The sequence below is a fragment of the Rhinolophus hipposideros genome (genome assembly GCF_964194185.1).
Source record: "Rhinolophus hipposideros genome assembly, chromosome: 22".
Classification (NCBI taxonomy): Eukaryota; Metazoa; Chordata; class Mammalia; order Chiroptera; family Rhinolophidae; genus Rhinolophus; species Rhinolophus hipposideros.
The window spans coordinates 39,785,419-39,802,370 of NC_138068.1; the positions used below are offsets into that span (position 1 = coordinate 39,785,419).

At 44.1% G+C, this 16,952-nt stretch overlaps 1 protein-coding gene across 1 annotated transcript in view; it reads left to right on the forward strand.

Moving 5' to 3' along the window:
• Positions 1 to 14,460, forward strand: part of SLC24A3 (solute carrier family 24 member 3) — a 525,043-nt gene extending 510,583 nt beyond the window's left edge. The window contains exons 16-17 of the mRNA XM_081033618.1: positions 8,982 to 9,047; positions 12,571 to 14,460. Of these exons, the coding sequence (XP_080889744.1) occupies positions 8,982 to 9,047; positions 12,571 to 12,720 (216 nt within the window). The 3' untranslated portion in view covers positions 12,721 to 14,460. The remainder of the gene's footprint in view (positions 1 to 8,981; positions 9,048 to 12,570) is intronic.
• The last annotated feature ends 2,492 nt before the right edge of the window (positions 14,461 to 16,952 follow it).

Here is a 16,952-nt window from a genome sequence, read left to right on the forward strand (position 1 = left end):
GCACAGTTCTTCCTAACCACACCTTCAGTGAAGCCACATTGGTAGCTTGCAGTTGACTGTGGTGGGAGTACTGACACCATGGAAATCAGCAGAATGCTAGAATGCCACTGCCAAGGCCAGTATACACAGTATTCCCACAGGACCTAGACATGTAACTTAGAGATAGTTGGGTGCCATCTGAATAAATGAGTCTTCTCAAAGTTGCTCTAACAGAGCTCCTGAGTGCTATAGTGACAGCCCACCAAGTCCCCTTAAAGCGAATATTGCCTGTTTGATTTCAGGTGCTGTGTCAGGAAAATGAGGTGATATTTGAGGGAAAGCAGGGACTTCACGGGTCCCCCATGGAAGGGTTTACCTGAAGCTGATTCATCTCATTGTCTGTCAAAGTGTAGCTCCCATAGAAACCATTCAATCCTAAAACAAGGATTGGGGATGAGAGGTTTATTTTGGAGGGGCAGGAAAGTCCTGGAGGAGAGTGGGGCGGTGAGACAAGAAGGGAACGCATCCAAGGGCAGGCTGTTACTGCCTGTTACAAGCCTACAGAAAAGAAGCACTTTAATGGCAGCTGGTGCCCAAGTCTTTTCCTTTCCAGAGTGCTCTCACAAACACACAGTTGTGTGAACAAAAGGGAGCAACATAGTAGATACGACAAGCACAGGGGCTACTTGGCAGGCCTGACAAGCTCAGTGACCAAAAGTAACCACACAGGGTGGTCTGCTCATAAATTCCTAATGGGACAGGTCGTGCAGCTAGTCACATCCCAGGCAAGGGCAGGATGTTAGCAAGCCTGTTACTGCCATGGGAGACTAGAGCTGAGTCCTGGGAAAGTTCTGGGAAATGGTGCAACCCTTGTCCCAGAATGACCCCATCTGGGGGGCAGGGGAGCTGAGGTGTTTATATACCCCAGAGAGTCGTTGGTGGAGGGCAGCTTGGCACTTACATGGTTCAAGAAAAAGCTCTCAGTCACAGATGCTGGTACTGATTTTAGAAGGCAGTTGGCCTCACCAAAATGGTAAGGAGGGTTGAGTGCAATTGGGTTCCCAATGGTATCTGCTACACTAGTATTTGTGGTTCTTAATTCATTGAGGAGTCTTACAGAAATGATAGTCTGGAAAGGCCCAGATGCCACCTCTGAGGGTTCTTAAGGAGTGAAGGGTGTAAGAGTCTAGAATTTACAGTCCAAAGTCTAACTCTAAGTGCAGACTTGACCCCTTACCAGCTTCATGGCTTTGTGTGACATTCTGATTTATAATAGGAAATACGTACATGGTCTTCATTCCAGTTTGTAACACTGAGCTCCTAAAACACTTGGAATTTCCTAAGTGATGAGAGCTGTAAAAAGTGTCTTTTGTTATGTTAATGAGGTGACTTTTAGACCTCACCTAAGGATGGTGGATGGTTGTCAGAAGAACTAACCTTATGATTAAAGGGTTTGAACTTTTAGTCCCACCCATCCCTGACCTCAAGGGAGGGAAGAAGATGGAGGTTGAATTAATCGCCAATAGCCAATGATTTTATCATAACATCTGTATAATGAAGCCTCCATAAAAAACCAAAAAGACAGGGCTCAGAGAGCTTCTGGATTGCTGAACAGGTAGACATTTAGGAAGAGTGGTGTCTCAGAGAACATGGAAGCTCTGTACCCTTTCCTGTACCTTGCCCTCTGCATTTCTTCCATCTGGCTGTTACTGAGTTATATCCTTTTGTAATAAAAATCTAGTAAGTAAAATGTTTCTCTGAGTTCTGTGAGCCACTCTAGCAAATTAATCAAAACAAAGGAAGGGGTCATTGGAACCTCCAATCAAGAGCCAGATGATAAGAAGCACAGGTGACAACCTGGACTTGCAATTGGCATCTGAAATGGGGAGTAGGGGTGGGGACAGTCTTGTAGGACTGAGCCCTTAACCTGTGGGACCTGACACTATCAGCAGGCAAAGAGTGTCAAGATTGAGTAAATTGTAGGACACCCTGGTGTAGGACACTGGTGTCACAGAATTGCTTGGATGTTTGGGGAGTTCTCCTCCTCCTCCCCCCCACCATACACACACACATACACACACACACACACACAAATTGGAATTGACTAGAATCTTACCTTGGCTAAGTGGTTAACTTCTCTGAGCCTCAGTTGAGTCACCTTCATGTGGGAAAACAAAACCCACCTTATTAGCTCACAGAGTTGTTACTAGAATTCAATGCAGCTGTCGATGAAAGAAGGTCCAAATCTATAGAAAAATTTTGTAAGAATTTATTTGAGCCAAAATTTTGAGGACATGCCCGGAAGCAATATCTCAACGAAATGAGAAGATGCTCCAGAGAATGGCAGTTTTGCAGCTCATTTTATATATTTAGACTCAAAGGAGAAAATGTGAGGAAGGTTACATGAAATTCATTGGTGGTAAATTAAGAGGGCAGGAAAATGCAAAATGAGGACATCTCTAGGATTTGGATAAAAAGCAAAATGGAGAAACACATACTTGTTTTACATTGGTGGGTACAAATAACTAACATTTAACATTTATAGCACATGGAGATGGTGCGCGGGGAATAAGGTAACAATGAGGGGGTTCCTGGTCTCATGCTCTGGTGGTCTTGTGTTCTGGTGCCAGTAGTTATGCTTTCAAGGGGTCTGGAAAAGAAATATACTCTGACATTTCAAAGATTTGTTATCCTAGATCCATGAGAACAATGGGCAGGGCTCACTTAAGGTACAGACTGTCCTTTGCTAAAGAAGCTATGGGCCTGGGATGTGACTAGCTGTGCGACCTGTCCCATTAGGAATTTATGAGCAGACCACCCTGTGTGGTTACTTTTGGTCACTGAGCTTGTCAGGCCTGCCAAGTAGCCCCTGAGCTTGTCGTATCTACTATGTTGCTCCCTTTTGTTCACACAACTGTTTGTGAGAGCACTCTGGAAAGGAAAAGACTTGGGCACCAGCTGCCATTAAAGTGCTTCTTTTCTGTAGGCTTGTTCACTTTCTTACCTTAATTGTTCAAGGAAAGAGAGTCCCACCCAGTGATATTTTACAACATAAAATCAAGGCTAGACACATCCATTTGGAACCTACACCCACAAAAATGTTCAAATTACCCAAATCTGAAAATGCAAAGTGACATGCAACATGTGTTCCAAGTTATAAATAAATTAGCAAAAATCCAGGGGCTTCTTATTTTTCCTGAAAGAATTTGCTGGTTGGGTGGAGCAGACCTCAAACGATAAAGAGATTTTCAACTATGATATAGGGACATCAGAATCTCTGGGGTTGGATCTTTTGGATCCTCAAACTCTGTAGGATTCAGTTTTACAAATCACATACACACATGTAACTAGGTATGAATGGGTCTCTGTGTGTGTATTCGACGAAAAAAATATACATACATCGTAGGCTAAATTCCTGGTACTTTGCAACCGACCAGCCTTCTGTTTCCTCTGCAGCACCTGCCAAGGGGGAATTAGAGAATGGAAATGCATATTTTTGAAGGCAAGAAATAAGAACAATATGAAATGTCAGGGCTGAGCAATCTGGTGGCGCCTTGCATGCTCTCAGTCCAGTTACGCTGGCATGATCTCCATGCCATGGAGGTCTTCTGCTTTTGTACTGAATGGGCTTTGCATCTGTGAGGCAGGAAGCAGGGAAACGATTGTTTAGATCAACACTGTGCATATTTGGAGCTCGAAGTCTTTTCCAGAGGTAGTCCAGAGATGAAATGTGCTATTGTCTGACTTAGCACACCCCAAGAAACTAGTTTTTGAGGGGGTGAGTTAGATTTGCTGCCATCAAGGAAAGTTATTGGGTGATAGAAATGTTTTATGTTCTCACTGAGGTGTGGATTACATGGGTACATGCATTTGTCAAAACATCCATTTGTCAAAACTTGACGTATAAAAAATGTACATCTGTGCATTTTACTGTATGCAAATTATGCTTCAATTGAAAAAAAAAAAAACTGGTGCCTTCTCACTTTATTGCTTGAAAAGGTCAGCTGAAAGCCACCACTCACCATGGTCAGTCTCCCCATCCACCTCTCCACCCTTGTGCCTTGCCATCGAATCTCACTGCCTCCAAGGCATGTGCGTGCACACACACACACACACACACACACACACACGCACACGCACCCTTGCTCAACATCACCTGCAGATTCTCATTTAAATATAGTGTGTGGGGCCAGGGGGGAAGTTAGGTGCTGTGTGAAAGGAGGAAAACCTTAAGATCCGGGTGTCTTCCCTCTGCATTGGGACTAGCTGGGAAGGTAAGAAAGTGACCTAGCAAAGAATGCCACCACGATCCGCTTCAGATGGGGGATAGAGCCAACAAGGGCCCAGTGAACTTAAAAGAGGTAAAAGGACTTTGGCAGGAATGGGCAGAGTAGAGGTGGGAAGGTGAGTGTCCCATCCGACTAGACAGAAAGTCCCAAAAGGGAGACGGGAGTGTGCTAAAGTGGGAAAGGTGAACTACTGCAGTTTGAGGAAGCTCCTCGAGCCTGACTATAGATAGGAGATGCTGGGATATGAGAGGTGGCATCGGAGGTCTCAGCAGAGGCCCTAGCTCTCTTCATTTTCTTCATTAATAGTTCTGGCAGCAAGGAGCCGCCATTGTAGATCTCCTTTCATTTTGTTTGTTAAGTATAAAATCATACACACGGATATCCCCAAACTAGAAGCAGCCCAGATGTCCACCAACAGTAGAAAATAATTAAACTGTGGTATATTTATGCTGTTACAAAAAAAAAAAAGCTATTGATGCAATGAAAAACATGAAGGAATCTTTAAGAAAATCCTTGCATAAAAGAGTGCCCATTATATGATTCCACTTATATGAAGTTTCTAGGACAGGCTACACCAACATATGGAAGAGAAGCTTAGAGCAGTGATTGCCCCTGGGTGAGGTGGAGGGCACAGGAGAACTTTCTGAGAGGATGGAAGTGCTGTAAGTCACGGATGCAGTTTGGGTTACACGGGTGTATGCATTTCTTATAACACGTTGAATGGTGCAATTATGATTTATGAATTTCACCATATGGAAATTGCATCTAAAAGTAAAAGACCCATGAACTATAATTGAACTCTATTTAACATTTAACAGATGCTGGCTGAAGTGTTTAGGGGTGAAGTGTACTACAGCTTATGTTGCAGTTCATTAAAAAATAAGGTGGTGTGTCTTCCAACTTTTTTGAATACTTGAAAACTTTCTTAATAAAATCTTGGGTTAAAAAAAGCTATACATGCTCATAAAAAAGTGGAGATGGGAGACAGGAATGTTGCACAGGGATTGCATTGTTTCTGGAACATCATCCAGGAGTGGCACCCAGGGTCTGTCTTCTGCCAGCCTTTCTCTGACCAGTCCACCCTGCCCCACAAAAACAGTGGCCCTTTTGTAAACTACATTCAAAAGGCTACCTCCAGGGTACTCGTTATCCATTCATTGATGACATATTAATCACGTGGTCTGTGCTCAACCCTGTGCCAGGCAAAGGATAAAGTCAGACGTGGTCCCCGCCCTAGTATTTTTTGTCATCTATGGAGGCATTGATCAGAGAGCTGCCGAGTTTATAAAAGGAGCAGCCCAGGGTGACAGGGAAGTGGGCCCAGGTAGTTCCTGAATGGGTGGGCCCACACTTACTGAGAACTTATACACTGGATTAGGGTTGCCAGGCGGGAATTCCCGCCCTTTCTCAGAATTTTTTTTTACTTTCCTATTCCTGAATCCCAAAATATAAACTGTTTTCTGTTCTCCATGATGAATCGTTTCCACAAAGTGATGGCCGATGCTACCAACCACCTGGGTTCAAGGAGCCGATTTTTCCAATTTCCCGACCAACTTTTCTCGGAATTCAGTAATGGGAAAGCGAAAAACTTTCCTGAGAATGGGTGGGAATTCCAGCCTGGAAACCCTACACTGGATCTTGTTCGAGTTTAACCTGGATTAATTCAGTTAGTCCTCATAACCACACCATAAGGTGGGAACTGTATTATCCCCATTTTACACACCAGAAAACTGAGGCTTGAGGAAGTTAAGTCCTCACTTGTCCATGACAACACAGCTAGTGAATGAGCAGGGACTCAGAAACCAGGAAGCTGGGACTGGAGTCCATGCCCTAAACCAGACTGGAGCCCATGCCCTACAGACTCTTTCCGGAAAGGGCCAGAGAGGAAACATTTTAAGTACTGTAGGCCCGACAGTCTCTGTACAACTACTCGGCTCTGTGACTCTGCCATTGTAGTGTGAAAGCTGCTGTAGATAATACATAAATGAATGACCCAAGTGCAAATAAAATTTTATTCACAAAAACAGGCTATAGGCTAAATATGACTGATAGGTCATAGTTTGCCAACTCCTGCCCCAAACCACCCATAGTTTCCAGTGGCTGAGAGGCTTTTGAGTTGAACCAGAAGCAACTGAAGGAACCCTAATTCCTGACTATTGCCTTCCCGGGAAAGTGTGGGAGTCAGATAGCAAGGAATCAATACAGGCTTTAAGAGCACAGTCTCTAACAATGACAAACAAAAATAAACCCCTGGGAGCCTGTCGCAGCTTACCAAGGAAGCTGCAGAGAAAAGGTGGAAAAAAATGCAGAAACCACACAAAAGTTTGTTGTCTTTAGTATTTAGAGCCATGTTTAGAATTTCAGCAGCACAATTCTTTAATACTGTGAATGTAGGAAAAGTAAAGTACAAAGTCTTTGCTTGAATGTGGTTCATTTTAAAAAGGCTTCGCCAAAGAATTTTTCTGCTTGCAGCTTTGCTCTCACTGGTTCTGTTTCTTAAGGGCGGGAAACCACTTTACTCAACTCTTGTGGCTGACAAGGATTAACCCTGGAGCTCAGAGGGTGAGCTGGGCTGGGAGTGCATTGGTTTGCCCTGTGCTTAGAAAGCATCCATGCAGCATTGAAAATTAAGAGCTCAAAAGGGTTTCTGAGTGTGTGTTCATAGTTTCAGGGTCAACCCAAGGACCATGTGACTGAGGACAGCCACAGCAGGCTCTTCCCTACTCTGCATGGGGGCTGCCATCTTGCTCTGAGGATCCCCCCGTCCCCCTTTCACACTGGCCAGGGTACATGGGGGACTGTCATAGAGTCAGTGTACACAGAATACTTTGGGGGCAGAGAATCTCTTTCAGCACAGGCATTTGTGATGTACTCCTGGATATTAGCCTCTGTATTCCAACATAGCTGATGAAAGGAGGAAACTATCCACACCCAGGCTGAGCGTCTGCAGGAAGTTAAGCTACCAGATGGACTGAGATGGCCAATTCCTAATTTTTTCACACTGAATTCACTGGGTCAACCCATTGTTCTAGTGTCACAGAGATAAGATTTGAATCCTTTATTCTTAGGAAGGCGTTTGGTGGTTGGGCCGAGCAGATGGTTGACTCACACGGATTATGCAAGCAGGCAGAGGAGAGTTTAGTCCATTCCCTCTGTGGACATTGATTAGAGAGATGTGTTATGCTCCAAGGTCCACACAGAAAGGGTTGGCTATTTGGGGTATATGGTATGCTGTCATTAAAAGATGAACCGAGCACCCACCTATGGAGACACTCACTTGTTCCCATACACACCTCGGGGGTGAACTGATGAAAGGATGGCAAGAGGTATCTTGAACTTTGTCAGAGGGACCCCAACCTACTCCTTCTAATAATCACCACGCCATTCTCTAATAAATATGGTCAACCTGCCTCGCTTTCCTTTCTGTGGACACAGGTGAGCCTTGGACGCACAGCAGGATAGTGTACACGGGGTGTAGGGGGGGAGGTGTTGTGGTCCCCAAACCTAGATGCACATAACAGTTTCTAAAAGAGCAGGTGAAAAATGAATGTCAAAGACCCACCGCCAGACCCTTGGAGATCAGAAGTGGATTTAGCCTTAATACTTTCTCTAAGTAAGTGGTTCTTAAACCCCTGGAGGGTTTGTTAACACACAGATTGATGGGCCCTACCCTATAGTTTCTGATACAGGAGTTCCGGGTGTGACCTGAGATCCTGTATTTATAACCAACCCCCAGCTCATGCTACTGCTACTGTGGTCTTCAGGGGTGGGGAGCACTCTGTGAGCACAGCTGCTCTATCTCAGGGCAGCCAGCCTCATGACCTCGCAGAAGAGACATCCTCTCTACACTATGGAAGAAACTTTAAAATCTTTGTTGACCAGGTGGGTCCCTTAATATTCTCTACCTGCTCTGCGGGATACTGCAGCCACTAATCACGTGGCTCTTTAAATGTAAATTTTAATTAATTAAAGATAACAGTAAACATTTTGTTTCTCATATGAGCCAGCCCCTTTCAAATGCTCAACAGCCCCATGTTCCAAATGGCCGCTCAATGGGACATCACAGATGTAGGACATTTGTATTATCACAGAAAGTTCTACGGGACAGCGTTCTATAAGAATTCCAAAAATTGTTTCTCTTCAAAGCTTGGCTGTTAGCCCTATTACATTACTGTGAAATATAAAGCAAACAAAATCCTCTTACAAATATCAGAAACAGAATAACTCTTTCCTCTTTGCTTGCTCAGGATAGCAACCCTCACCCACCTCTTCATATCAAGTTGGGGGAAAGGTCACAGACATTTCAATTCAAAAGAGATACAAACTTTAGTAATATTTTTCAAAATATTGATCCCATCACTCATGTTATGAAATTTATTAAACTCCCTGGAGGTGAGGTCTATAGGGAAGAGTTGCGAGCAACAAGAATCAAGCAACACACATGGAGAGTTCAAGTAGCCATGGGACAGTCCCATGGGCATTGCTGCTGGAGGGAAGGATGGGATGGGCCAAGGGGACCTGACCAGGATGTACTCTGGGTGTTTTAGGAAAATGCATTTTCCTACTGCAAGCTGCAGAGAGCATGGCTGCCGAGGCTGCCTTTTGTTTTCCATCCTAGAGATTTGGACTCACTCCTACTCAGAGATGCTTGAGTGCCCTGCACTAATTGGATGCCTTTTTGGAAGCCTAACTCTGTTTCATCCTTTCTTACAGATTCGGCTGAACAGCAGGGGACTAATCTACTCCGTGGGCCTGCTCCTGGCCTCTGTCTTTGTCACAGTAGGTTTGCAGCTCTCTCCTTACTCTTGAGCTCCCATGTTCTCCCTCCACCACACCCCCTTGGGGTTCTTTGGCTAAAGAGTTTGTTTGGACACCAGATGGGCTTGGCCTCCTGGTGGATCAGGACAATCAACCTCCAGATGTCCCATTGCCTTCGTAACTGTTTCTTCTAGAAGTGGATCCTAGCAACCCACTAGAAATCCTTCTCTCTTTCTGAAAGGAGGCAGGCTTCTCCCAGAAGCCTGTCAAACACAAATCACTTTATCAAAAACAAAGGGGGAGATCCCACTTCTTCTGTAAGAGTACCCACAGAAGGCTAATTTCTAATTAATTGACTATTCCAGTTTACTAAACATCTCCATAAAACCATGGATTTGACCAATACTCGGTGACTAAGAATGTATTTTATTGACAGTGCACTTTTATGCCATTCCACTGTCTTGGCCATTACATCCCTTTGTATAATGTAATATCCCAACTCAACTGACATGTGTTGGTGCAAACAAATTTGCACCAACACATGGATTGACCCACATGAAGTATCCACTAACATACAAATATGAAGTTGAATTTTCATATTAATAAACATTGAGACATACTATGTTTTTTTCTGAAATTTTCATGGAAATAATCATTGAATTACACATAGCATGTTAACATACACCGAGGATGCCAAAAAAAATGTTTACACGTGACTTGTATTCATCTTTTGTTATTGGTATATATTGAGGATTACAATTTTTGAGTATTACAGTTCTTTCCTTTCTTAAAATGTGTATACATATTTTTGGTACCCTCTGTATATGCTAGAGAATGGAAATTCAGAAGGGCAGGCAGGAAATAGAAGAGGTAATTTATTTATTAGATCAGGATGGGAGTCAAATGTCAACGTTTCAGCAAAGCAAATACGGCCTTACATAAAAGTGAAAATCTACATAATGTATTCTTTTGTAGCTTAGAGGTTTTTTGGGCCTGGTATGACTTAGCGTTATGATACTTGTAATAACCACATGTTATGCTTAATACTTTGCATTTATTTTCCCATTTGGAGCTCACCACACCCCCATGAGGTAATCACAAACATCAGCCCCATTATACAGATGACAACTGAGGCCTATAGAGAAGTTGACTCCACATGAATGGAGGAGCAAGCAGTATCACATCAAAGTGCATGCTCATAGCTACAGTGCTTTTACTTATGCTGTGCTATGGTTTTACAACCCATAGGAGATTGGCCTAACCGCTACCTGGGCTGTCAGAATGGGATTGTTGAAAGGTTGAACAAAAATAGATTGGGGAAGAAGAGCAATTTCAAACATCTTAAGTGTGCAGTGCCTATTTGACATCCAAGGGAAGAGGTCAAGATAGTCATTGGACAGATGAGTCTGAGTTCAGGAAAAATATCCAAACTGGAGACACCAGAATATAGATGGTATTTAAAGCCATGCAGTTGGATGAGCTCATCAAAGGAGTGAGCATAGACAGAATAGAAAAGAGACCCAGGATTTGAGTCAGTATGATGAAGATAAAACCCAAAAGAAACAGAGAAAGAGCAGCTGGAGAGGTAAGAAGAAAACCAGAAGAGTGTGGTGAGCCATGTGGAGAAGGTGCTTCAAAGTGGAGTTATATGCTCTGTCAAGGAAGAGGAGTCCTGATGTTGGCTATTAGGGTTAGAAGTGCAGAGTCTTCTGTGCTCTTGACAAGGGTGGTTTGCAGAGTGATGGGGCAGAAGGCTGAGTAGAATAAGTTAACAGAGGTTGGAAGGAGAGAAATTGGAGGCATCTGATATTCACAACTCTTTCAAGTTATCTTACTGCAAAGAATAGAGAGAAATGGCAATCCACAAAAAGTATAGTTGTTGTTTAAGATGAGAGAAAGCAGCATTGTGTATGCCAATTAGAATAATCCGGGGTGGGGAGAGGTGAAGAAGAAAGAGGGCGATTGCTGGAACCATATCCTTAAGCAGTACAAGGAGGTGGGATCTCATGCGCACATGGAGGAGTGGGCCATGGACAGGGCCATGATGGTGGGTCCTCACTAACAGGAGGGAAGGTGGGCAGGAAGATGTGGTGATGGGAGCTCTGTGAAATGGGAACAAGGTCACAGGCTAAGAGTGGGGTGGAGAAGGGAGTGTTGGGGGTTTGAGGAGAGTGGAGTGGAGTAAAATAGCAATCTAGGGAGGGGAGAGATGGTGGACTAGGAAATGTGGGATGATTGCCATAAAACATTAATGGTCCCCTTAAGGTTTGTGGTCTTGAAATTAAAGTGAGACCCATCAGCCTGGCTGGGCATTTTCTTCCAGCCTGGGTCAGCTGGGTGGAAGCAGCTTGCAGTAGATGGAAGCTTGGCTTGAACCTAAGGGCTGTGGCTTAGCTGGCAAAGACAACAAGGCTAGAGAGAGGACAAGAAATGGAGGTGGATGCCAGGGGTCACTGTAGCAATCGCTGGTGGACCTTAAGCGGGGTGAGGAGGGAGTGAAGTACAAGGTGGGTGAAGTTCAGTGAAACGGTGTTGGTTCCAGTGAATTCTGGGTTGTAGGGTCTGTAGAGTTCTGGGAGTTGGGGTACCAGATGAAGTGAACAGGAAAGACAGGAGATTTCAGCCAGAAAGTGGGATGTTTGACACTGAGATAACAGAGCTGTTTCTGTTACTAGTAATAGCAAGATCGAGGCTGCAGGGCTGTCCAATAGACCTCTCCACAATGGCAGAAATGTCCTGTATCTGCTCTGGACAGTAGCCACTGGCCACGTGTAGATATTGAACACTTGAAATATGGCTACTGCAACTGAGGAACTGAGTTTTTTCATTGTATTTGATTTACATTTAAATTTGGATGGCCACATATGGCATCCTAGCGCAGGTCTAGGATGTGGCATGGAGTGAGGAACTGGGATGGGACAGGATACGGACTCAAGAGAACTGATATTGGGAAAGTGCTCTTGGTGGATAGAAAAATCATTAAGAAGTGATTTCAGGAGTGCCAACAACAGGAGTGGCAATGAGAGGGGACTTAGGGCTCTTAGGAATGCCAGGAGTACCCAGAGTTGACTGCAACCAGGGTAGAGTGTGACAATCAGAGACCTTAGTGCTTTGGGGGAGAAGAGAAGGAAAACGGTATGGAAGTAGCAGTGTGGATCAAGGGGAACAACTTCCTGGCCTCCAGGCACAGGAGCAGGTAGAGATGTGGCCCCCACCTGGGAGAGCTGTGGGGATGGCATCCTCAGGGAGAGCAAGGATCTGCTTGGGGCAAGAGGGTGAAGAGTCAGAAGAGGTGGTGCCAGCACAGAGCACTGCAGTGCTGGAGTCCAGGGGAAGAATGGCGACCACTATGACTGTGTTCATTACTCCCATCATTATGTTTTTATTTTCCTATAATCAGCAGGTTCTCACTCCATTCTTCTTGATTTTCATGTTCTTATACCTTCTGCAATGTGAGAGATGGACTTCGTGGGCTCAGAGAGAATGAGTGACCTGCCCAAGGGCCCTCAGGCTGCTGCCTTCTAACCCCCTCTGTGTGTTTCAGGTGTTTGGCGTTCACCTGAACAAGTGGCAGCTGGACAAGAAGCTCGGGTGCGGATGCCTTTTCCTGTACGGCGTATTCCTGTGCTTCTCCATCATGACGGAGTTCAACGTGTTCACCTTCGTGAACTTGCCCATGTGTGGGGAGCACTGATCTACTGGGCAGCCTGCCCAGACTCAGTTTCTTCTTTTCTGTGCAATACAAGACCCGGCCACACCTCGAGTCACTCGGGACCCCAAAGCCGGGGCATCCTATCTGTCTGTCCCACGCTGTTCACAGGCCTTCGCTCCTGCCTCGGTGGCCCAGGCTTTCCATGCCCCTTCCCTCGCTCCTCCTCTTCCTTGGGTCCTACCTGCCACTCAGCCCTTCTTGCCCACCCCTTCCTGCCTCCTCCATATGAAGACTTTGAACATCCATGTGAATTTTCAAGCTCCATTTGGAACAGTGACTGAGATTCTAGAAAAACTGGCTGCTAACTGGCCTAAGCCAGGCAAAACTTATTACAATCCCTCCTCCTTTTTTAAGTTATTGGATGGAAGACTCATCTAATTTATGACCTGAGACTGTCGAAGAGATAGCAAAGAGAGGGTAATTGATTATATAGGAAGTATTTGCGATTTTGTTATGCTTTGAGGTAATTCCTAGGTTACTAGGTTTGGGGGGTTGTTTCGCTTTGGGTGTTCCCCCTTTTACTCCTTTTCTTCTGGAGATCGAGAGCTTCTCTTGCAACTTCTTTCACTGGGCTCTGGTTAGTCGATGATCCACAGGTTGTCCTTGCCGTGTCTTGGAATCGAATCCCAGGCACGTTGGAGCATGAGTGGATCTGGTGCTGACCACCAGGTACAAATGCATGGCGTTTCATACCTAAGGATGCCCCCCACAGTCCTGTAGGCTTTACCTAGGGTGTGTGAGGTTTTCCGAGGAAGAAGACAGCTTCCCACACGTCCATTACGACCTTCACTTTCTCACTAGGTTCTTTCTAGTTTCTCAAGCAATAGTTCTAGCCTGCCTGACGCCTTTGACAAGGGGCCCTGGTTAAACATCCATCCATGAGGTGGCCGCAGTCAGCGGCAGAAGTTTCCCAACCTGTGAGTCCCTGAGATATGCTCTCATTGCTTGACACTTGGGGTGACAGGGAGTGACCCAGAGACCGCCACTGCTTTTTGTGCAGGAGTTACAGACACTGGTTTCTTGGAAAATGGAGAGAAGCGCACTTTGCACAGACATCGTCAATAAAGTCCCAATTTGCCCCTTGGTATTGTGTACACTGGACCCTGACAGCTGGCTCTTGGGCCAGCATCCTTCCTCCAGGTCGCAGAGGACAAGCTGCCCCAGCTCCACCTGTCTTCTCCTGGAGGGATGGCAAGAGAAGGAGAAAACGGAACTGACACCTTTGAAACCACAGAATGTGTTAAATTGCAGACTCACTCAAGGGCATAAATTATTGTGAACGTTGTTGCCAATCACTGCTCAACAGCCCTGCTAGATTTTGTATGATGCTGAATTATTATGCAGACTAATTCCACCAGTTGAGACCCACCCATGCTTGTTACACTTGTATTTATTGAAACTGTGGATTCTTGCCCGTGCTCCCCTTGTATTTACTTTAAGCACTGATCACTTATAATTCATTCGGTATGGTTTTCCCTGCTCCTTGTACACATTCTGGTATGAATTATAAAAATAACCAGATACAAATTGGTTGACTATTTCTGTTGAGGGTGTGAAACAAGGCCAATGGGGCACCTGCCTGATGGAGGACCAGGAGAGGAAATCACCAATTTGGGCTCTCAGAGCTAAGACACACTTACTGATTCTGTTGCACATTTTGCACTGGTTTATGGCGATTGTTTTCTTGGACAGATAGTGTAAAATAAACTTCTCTGTTCTGTATCTTCCCTTGAGCAGCGCGTGGTACTTTCTCCTTGGATTCTGGAGTGTTGCCTGCTTAACACTAAGAAGTATTCATGGAAGGGGAAAAGATTACAGTCACCACAGGGCCAGGTATTTGCCCTTCTGTTTCTGGGACGACGCATCTGGAAAGCTGGTAAATGTCAGGTGGATTGCAAGCATGAGGTGGCAAATCGTGGGTCCCCCTCTAAAGCTTGAAGGGACTTTGGACCTATTATCCTGTAGAATACATGTGACATTATGTTAGGATTCTTTCAGCTAGACGTGAGAGGAAGGATATACCAGTACTGAAGATGACTTTCAGACTGCTCAAGGTCACCATCCTGTCTGATTTTACTAGTTTTCAGTTTTGAAAATTAAGATTTCCCCAAATCCAATTCCTTTAAAAAGACAGTTACCACATAATCACAATAAGCTATATTTTTCTCCTGCATGACTCTCAAGAAATAATTACCCAGATCTAAAAGTAGACCAAGATTAGTGAGCAAGTCAGGTTTCCACCTGAAACTCAGTATTATTTATAGGAACCAGAGGAAAAATAGCTACTAATTAACAGCACCAACTTTTATTTAACTATATTTCAAAATGTATTCCCAAGTGGTGGAAAAATACTAGGTATTTAGCTTTGTTTTGAGGGTTTACATCTAAAAATGTCTTACTACTATATTTGTATGTTTTATAAATCTGGACATCTAATGGAATTTTCATTATGCCAATTGGTGCTTACAAAACATAAGATCCTTTTACATAAAATGTTTTGTTATACTCATCTTAATTTTACTCTGAGTCTAAAGCAAAGACATTTGATCCTTAACTTGATTTTTCTTTTTTAACACATTTGCTGTGAATCTTTAGAAACCATAGTTCCATTTTCTCAGAGAGAAAATTCTGGGACAAGATAGAGTTTCCGTTTTTCATGCACAATGACTGCCGACCTAGAAACTGCAAAGGTTTCCTATTTGAAACCTTTTGGCCTATTTCTGCTCAGATCTCAGCCATGCGTGATTGTGTCTTGAATTGTCAACTGAGAATGTGGTTGTAAGTGAGCTGGCCGTCCAGCAATGCAAACCTGCTGATGTTGCTGTTTTCACCGCTTCCACTCAGGAGGGGTTGGGATGGGTTGAGGGAAGAACTATTTTTCAATATCCCAAACCCGGCAGTATCACCAGTCAAACCCTCTCAGCAATTTCCTGGGATGTGCTGGTTTCCGCGAACTCCCAGGTTGTGATCTCATGCACAAGGGGGCCATCTCTGTGGCCCTAAACAAGGGAAGTACACACTGGCACTTGCACCTCCTCCTGGACACATCCTAGGTGACCTCACAAGGAAGTACCATCAGAACGTCCTCTTTTTCTGGGAAGTGTGTTCTCAACTTGACCCGGGCTTGCCAAGGGTCACTGTCCACACACATGCCCTTCAGGTGGTCTCAGGTACACAGAGAAGCCAGGACAAGGGGGACTTTCCAGATGGCTTTTTCCCTCTCCCAAAGGAAATTGATGAGCTACCTTTTTAGGGAGAGTACACTTTTATAGGTACATGTTTTGTATTTACCTACAAAAAGACCTGGAAGACTGCTCATTATATTTTCCTACGTCCATTGCTTTAGAACTCATTGTTTACAGTCATAAATTTACACGCTAGGGATTTGAGATTCTGTATATCCCAAACAGCACATCTGAACTCATTTCAAGTACCCAGCCTTCAAAGAAAAACCTAAATGTAAAAAAAAAAAAAAAAGTGGTCGGGGGGTGATAATATTGTAAAGTTCAGTTTTCAATTGTGGCATATAAGATAGGAATAACATTCAACTTGCAATCAATGTAATTAAATGTAGCCTTAGAACTTTACCTCATTGTTCATAAAAATATTCAGATTCTTGGGAAAAAGTATAAGTGTGAAATTGGTGATGGTGACATTGCTCTTTCTGAGATTTATTTTCACCTTTGCAAAATAGGATAATTATCCCATTAATAGATAATTATCCAAGTATGTTGACTCATTTTGATCAACTATTTTCAGGTAGATGGGACGTTTCCATGTTGAATTTTGAGTAGTCTCATACTAATTAATGAGTCTCATTTATTTTGTCATTTTCTGCATTGGCTGCTCAACACACACACACACACACACACACACACACACACACACACACACACACACACACACAGCATCTATCTGACACCAAAACTGTATGAAAACAGTCCAATGGATCTTTGAAATTTTCCCAAATATCCAGCTGTCTATTATGATACATCTGCAGGAATGGGGTGAATTCAGCCAACTTTTCTCTGATAAATAAAAATCCATGTGTCCATTGCATCATCACCCAGAGATGTGGGTGTCTGTAGAGATCCAGAAAAAGTCAGGAACTGAGGCTATGGACAAGCAGAGATCAGCAACATGCACAAGCTAAACTATGCCATGCCCCAGAATTGATTTCACATTGAACTTTATGCTTAGTTTCAAAACACAGG